Source organism: Oryctolagus cuniculus, chromosome 11 (assembly GCF_051225735.1).
Source record: "Oryctolagus cuniculus isolate XC-2025 breed Fujian yellow rabbit chromosome 11, ASM5122573v1, whole genome shotgun sequence".
NCBI lineage: Eukaryota > Metazoa > Chordata > Mammalia > Lagomorpha > Leporidae > Oryctolagus > Oryctolagus cuniculus.
In genome coordinates, this window is record NC_142877.1 from 58,419,662 (window position 1) to 58,425,888 (window position 6,227).

The following is a 6,227-nucleotide window of genomic DNA, read 5'->3' on the forward strand; positions in this document are numbered from 1 at the left end:
AGCACAGAAAACAGAATCATGCAGAGATATTCCCACCAAGAGCAGAGAAGCAGGAGCGATTAATAGAAGAAGCATTTTAAACGTAGAGATTTCAGGAAATTTTGAGAGGAAAGAATAGAGTTCGATACGTATTCTTCTGGCAAAAATGTTGAGTAATTATTGTATATTACATTTTGCTAAATGCCAAGGAATAGATCAACTTGAGGAGTTGGAGAAACCTTAGGAATGAGGTCACTTTCGATGCAGGCTCCCATGGAGTCAGGTGCAGCCCAACAGGACACTGTTTGGGCTAATTGAAAAAAGTGTAATATATGACCTGATTCTGTTGATTAAAATAAGATTGATCTCTTCTACTATGAGAAATTCTCAGTTTTCACTGTTTTCACCTTTCTCTTTAGATCTACTGGAGGCAAACAATGAAAAACAGGACCATGCTTTCCGAGTTTATTCTGTTGGGGCTCACGAATCAGCCTGAACTCCAGGTAGTGATATTCATCTTTCTGTTCCTCACTTACATGCTAAGCATCCTGGGAAATCTGGCTATTATCACCCTCACCCTTCTAGACCCCCACCTCCAGACCCCCATGTATTTCTTCCTCCGGAATTTCTCCTTCTTAGAAATTTCCTTCACATCCATTTTTATTCCCAGATTTCTGACCAGTATGACAACAGGTAATAAAGTCATCAGCTTTTCTGGCTGCTTGACTCAGTATTTTTTTGCTATATTTCTCGGGGCAACTGAATTCTACCTGCTGGCATCCATGTCCTATGACCGCTATGTGGCCATCTGCAAACCCCTGCATTACCTGACCATCATGAGCAGCAGAGTCTGCATACAACTCGTGTTCTGCTCCTGGCTGGGGGGGTTCCTAGCCATATTACCACCCATCATCCTGATGAGCCAGGTAGATTTCTGTGCCTCCAACGTGCTGAACCACTATTACTGTGACTATGGGCCCCTCATGGAGCTCGCCTGCTCAGACACCAGCCTCTTAGAACTGCTGGTCATCCTGTTGGCTGTTGTGACTCTGGTGCTTACGCTGGTGCTCGTGACGCTTTCTTACACACACATCATCAGGACCATTCTGAGGCTCCCGTCTGCCCAGCAAAGGACAAAGGCATTTTCCACCTGCTCCTCCCATATGATTGTCATCTCCCTCTCTTATGGCAGCTGCATGTTTATGTACATTAACCCCTCTGCAAAAGAAGGGGGTGCTTTCAACAAAGGAATAGCTGTCCTCATTACCTCCGTTACCCCCTTGTTGAACCCTTTCATTTATACGCTAAGAAATCAGCAAGTAAAGCAAGCCTTCAAGGACACTGTCAAAAAGATGGTGAAGTTTTAAAAAAAAAAAAAACACAGAATACATTTCGATGAGAAATACTTTTTTATTTAATAAGCCTGAATTGAATGTCTGCTATATCTCAAATGCCAAACTGGCCTGTGAGGAAACAAATGAAAACCATATGCCCTAATTTCAAGGAACCTATAATCTAGGGTGAAAGAGAAAAAAGTAAACTATAATTTTTATGTGATAAATTTATCAAAAAATAAAATAACATGGCAAGTATTATTACATAGGGTGAATGAAAATCCATAAAGAGCAGCTGGAAACAATTAACTCTTCTTTCCTGAAAGGATTTGAAATTTAAGAAGCAAAACATATCACTTATTGAGGAGAGTGGTAGGGTAAGAATTGAGAGTGGAAAAGGAGGCCAAAGTATGGAATGACAAACTGTGGAGTTTGTTGTGCATTCGCTAGTCGAGAGAAGTTCTGAGAAGGGCAGTGTTGCAGGGAATACAGTATTGGTGTTGCTCCAGGGCTCTGTCTCCAAGGAGCCATCAGCAGAGTAACCTACACTGGTCACCAGGCTTCCATCAAGGTGTCAGCAGTTGTAATTCTCCACCCTGTCTCCACTTCCATTTCAAATGGAACCATCACAACTTTCATCATTCAGTAAGAAGAAATTAAAAGAATACAGTCGTGTAGTCCACTTTTCTCCAAATGAGGAGAAAATTCTCAAGAGTTTGCTTACAACTGCATTTTCTACAGGTTATTATTAGACAAGGTCTCCAGAGGCAAGGCTGGAAGCCACTCACATCCACAGGCAGGATCTTTGGTTTATTTTCTTAGCCAACATCTGTTTACGATAATGGCGTGAGATCTGCTTTCTCTCTCCCTTTGGTGGGTTCTGATGACTTTTTTCTTCCTCTTGTAATTCTCTTTTCATCTTTTTGTTTGCTGTCATTGGATATTAGAAAAGACAAATTCTATGACCTGACTCCACTCCTTTAACTTTTACCCCAAACTTTTGCTTTTGGTTTTAATATAAACTATGGATGACTATCTGTAAAGTAAAAATGAATGGAAAGTATCAACACAGTTTTATGTCTGAGATGATCCAAATTATGAGTCTTGGAAACCATGTGGGAGTAGGTTACCCCACCAAAAACTCTACACAGGTGGATTCAAGGTTGCAGAAACTTGGATTTGAACAGGTAATGATAGAGCTCAACTTCAACTCAAGCAAAGGCACCTGTTAACGTCTGACTTGTACATAGTTTAATAATATCATAATGCATTGTAGGATGTTGTTTTTTACTTGAATTCCAAGTGAAACATAACCTAATTTGTATACAGTAATGAGTTGGGTGAAATAGTGGTTCTCAAACACATAAGGAACAAACTAGATTGTACGAAAAATGAGAGAAAATTTTCAGAACAAGAGAAAAATATTGAGATTGTATAGTATTTTTAAATAAAGACTCTTTTATGTAAACCTGCTGCTTTTTGGAATATTTGATTGTCTCTGATGACCAGCTAGAGATTAGTGATCAGTTTCAATTTATTCCAAATTCACTGAGATATTTTGGATACTTTTCAATTAGTAGAAAAATGTTCTTGAACAGCCACAGCTAAATTATTATGTTCCTCCACATCCACATTTCTACCAAACCTTATTGCAAAGTGGAAGCAAAGACAGAATCACAGAGGAGGGGCCGGCACTGTGGCCCAGTAGGTTAAAGCCACAGCCTGCAGTGCCAGCATCTCATGTGGGTGCCGGTTCAAGTCCTGACTGCTTCACTTCCGATCCAGCTCCCTGCTGATGTGCCTGAGAAAGCAGAGGAGGATGGTCCAAGTTCCTGGGCCGCTGCACTCACATGGGAAACATGGAAAAAGCTCTGGGCTCCTGGTTTCAGCCTGGCCCAGCTCCAGCCTTGCAGCCATCTGGGAAGTGAACCAGCAGGCAGAAGATTCTCTCTCTCTCTCTCTCTCATCACTCCCCATGTGTCTCTCTGTAACTCCAACTTTCCAATAAATAAATAAATCTTCAAAAAAAATCACAGAGGAACAGTTATTTACCCTGAGGCTTACCTTTCTCAACTCTAAAATAGGATAATAATAATAATAATATCTCTCTTATAGGGTAATTTTGAGCATTGCATGAGATCATAGATGTTAAATATTAAAAGCCAGCCAGTACTTATTAAGCTTTAAATGATGATCTCCTTTACAGCCACACAACAATTGTAAGTAGTATCCTTTTCAAGGAACTAACTATAGCTTAACTAGATTGAATATTTATAAAATGATTGATTTAATATAACTGGGACTGCAAAAATATGGCTATGTTATCTGGGATCAATTGGCAACAACACCAGCATATTTCCACACCCCTTGTGTCCGGTTGCTTCCTTGAACAACTAGGTCAGTGACGGTCTTACCTAAACTTCAGATGAAGCCCTCAGAATACTTGGCACCAGTATCAGAATTAGAATTGGTAGTTAGAACGGGGTCAACATCACCTTCACGTGCCCTGGAGATGAAGGACTGTGCTGAAACAGAGGTCAACGCCTTGTATAAGCCAAAGTTTAAGGGCACTAATTAAGACTTCACCCATCCTTCTTAACCTTAGCATTTAAAAATGAATTTGGGGCCGGCGCCGCAGCTCACTAGACTAATCCTCCGCCTGCAGCGCCGGCACACCGGGTTCTAGTCCTGGTCGGGGTGCCAGATTCTGTCCCGGTTGCCCCTCTTCCAGGCCAGCTCTCTGCTGTGGCCCGGGAGTGCAGTGGAGGATGGCCCAGGTGCTTGGGCCCTGCATCCGCATGGGAGACCAGGAGAAGCACCTGGATCCTAGCTTCGGATCAGTGCGGTGCGCCAGCCGCAGCGCGCTGGACACGGCAGCCATTGGTAGGTGAACCAACAGCAAAAGGAAGACCTTTCTCTCTCTCTCTCACTGTCCACTCTGCCTGTCAAAAATAAAAAAAAAAATAAAAAATAAATTGAACTATTTGATATTTTAATTACTAAATAATTCATTAGATATTCCATCTATATCTAACAGTAAATAAGAATGTGTCATTTAAAAGCCATTGAAGCAGCCGGCGCCGTGGCTCACTAGGCTAATCCTCTGCCTTGCGGCGCCGGCACACCAGGTTCTAGTCCCGGTCGGGGCGCCGGATTCTGTCCCGGTTGCCCCTCTTCCAGGCCAGCTCTCTGCTGTGGCCAAGGAGTGCAGTGGAGGATGGCCCAGGTGCTTGGGCCCTGCACCCCATGGGAGACCAGGAGAAGCACCTGGCTCCTGCCATCGGATCAGCGCAGTGCGCTGGCCGCGGCAGCCATTGGAGGGTGAACCAACGGCAAAAGGAAGACCTTTCTTTCTGTCTCTCTCTCTCTCTCTGTCCACTCTGCCTGTCAAAAAAAATTTTTTAATGAATTTGGGGGGGCTGGCATTGTGGCACCAGCACACTAAGCTGCCACCAGCAGTGCCAGCATCCAGTACCAGTTTGAGTCCCAGCTGCTCCACTTCTGATCCAACTCCGTGTTAATGTACCTGGAAAAGCAGAAGAAGATGGCACAAATGCTTGGGCCCCTGATGCCCACATAGGAGACCCAGATGAAGCTCCTGGCTTCTAGCTTCAGCGTGTCCCAGCCCTGGCTGTTGTGGCCATTTGGGAAGTAAACCAATGGATGGAAAATCAATCAATCTCCCAACCTCAATCTCTTCTCTCTCTCTCTCCCCCCGCACCCCGCCTCCTATAACTCTGCCTTTCAAATAAAGAAATAAACCTTTTTAAACAAAGAAGAAGAAAAAATTGACTTGGAAAGGAACATATCGCCTTCTAAAGAGCTCATTCCAAAAGAAAAAAGGAGATAAGTCATAGGCTTTTGAAACTGTCCCTCCAGCTGACGTTACATTAATGCAAACTTACAATATGACCTAAAGCATAAACAATCAAAAGGAATGGCTTCTGTCATTGTGAGGCTCAGCTTCTATAGTGTTCCACAGCTAAATACATGAACTGGGGAGTTTATTCTTCCTGTCACTATCATATAGACAAGTCAAAAGACACGCCTTTAGCAACCTAATATCATAGCAGTGCAAACATGAAATGTGAAATCATGAAAATGAGTGAGCCCTTTAGGCCACACCTGGTGTTCCTTTTTCCATTGCTTCTCCTTGAAGCAATGAAGCTTGTGGAATTATAGATTTCAAATCCAAAGAGGTTAGTCTTCTCCCAAGACCACTTTCTTACAAAGTGTTTAAAACAAAATTCGAAAGAAAAAAAGTGGGGTGGGGGCCTATTTTTAAGAAGTGAAGTATGTCGTTACAAAGAGGAGCAATTCTGCAATGGCCTGGGCTCTCTGGCCTGAGGATCATTTCTTTAAATTTATTCAGGTCATAAACCAGGACGCAGGCTTTCTCCCCGTCACTAGACAGCATAGTTCTGGATCTAAAACAACCACCCATGTGAGCAACTAACCCACTAGGACACACTGGACAATTTATTAATAAAAGGTACTTTGAAAGTTTGGGTGGCAGGAAAGGCATCTGTCTGTCTCCCAGTGGCTAGGAAGCCTGTGTCCCACATCAGAATACCAGGGTTCAATTCCCAACTCCAGCTCCTGATTTCAGATTCCTGCTAACATTGATCCTGGGATGCAATAGTGATGACACTAGTAATTTTGTTCCTGCCACCCACATGGGAGACCTGATACTGCTCTTAACAGCCCCAGCCACTGTGCATATTTCAGAAATGAACCAGCAGATGGGAGCACTCTCTCTCAAACAAATAAGCAAATAAATCATTAAAAATATAATTGGGAGATAACTATTAAATAAAAGAGAAAACATTAAAAGTAATGAGGTATGCTCTGGTTAGAATGGTTGTCATATAGAAACGAACAAGCAATAAATGCTGGCAAAAATGTGGGGGAAAA

General features: G+C 42.7%; 1 protein-coding gene across 2 annotated transcripts; it reads left to right on the plus strand.

Annotated features, from left to right (window-relative positions):
- Positions 1-416: 416 nt before the first annotated feature.
- Positions 417-6,227, plus strand: LOC100345228 (olfactory receptor 6C4). 2 transcript variants are annotated; one of them, XM_089307420.1, is made up of 2 exons: positions 417-1,334; positions 3,372-6,227. In XM_089307420.1, the coding sequence occupies exons 1-2, from the start codon at positions 417-419 to the stop codon at positions 3,390-3,392; spliced, it is 939 nt and encodes a 312-aa protein (XP_089163546.1). In that variant the 3' UTR covers positions 3,393-6,227. The 2 variants fall into 2 exon arrangements, with proteins under 2 accessions (XP_089163546.1, XP_008254937.1); XM_008256715.5 differs by lacking the exon at positions 3,372-6,227 and having other exon boundaries at positions 417-1,383.

Excerpts from the sequence above, each read along its gene's own strand:
- LOC100345228 (XM_089307420.1), top strand. The coding sequence starts at position 417 with ATGAAAAACAGGACCATGCTTTCCGAGTTTATTCTGTTGGGGCTCACG. Across the intron at positions 1,335-3,371 it reads AGGACACTGTCAAAAAGATG|GCTTACCTTTCTCAACTCTA; the intron begins GTGAAGTTTTAA and ends ATTTACCCTGAG.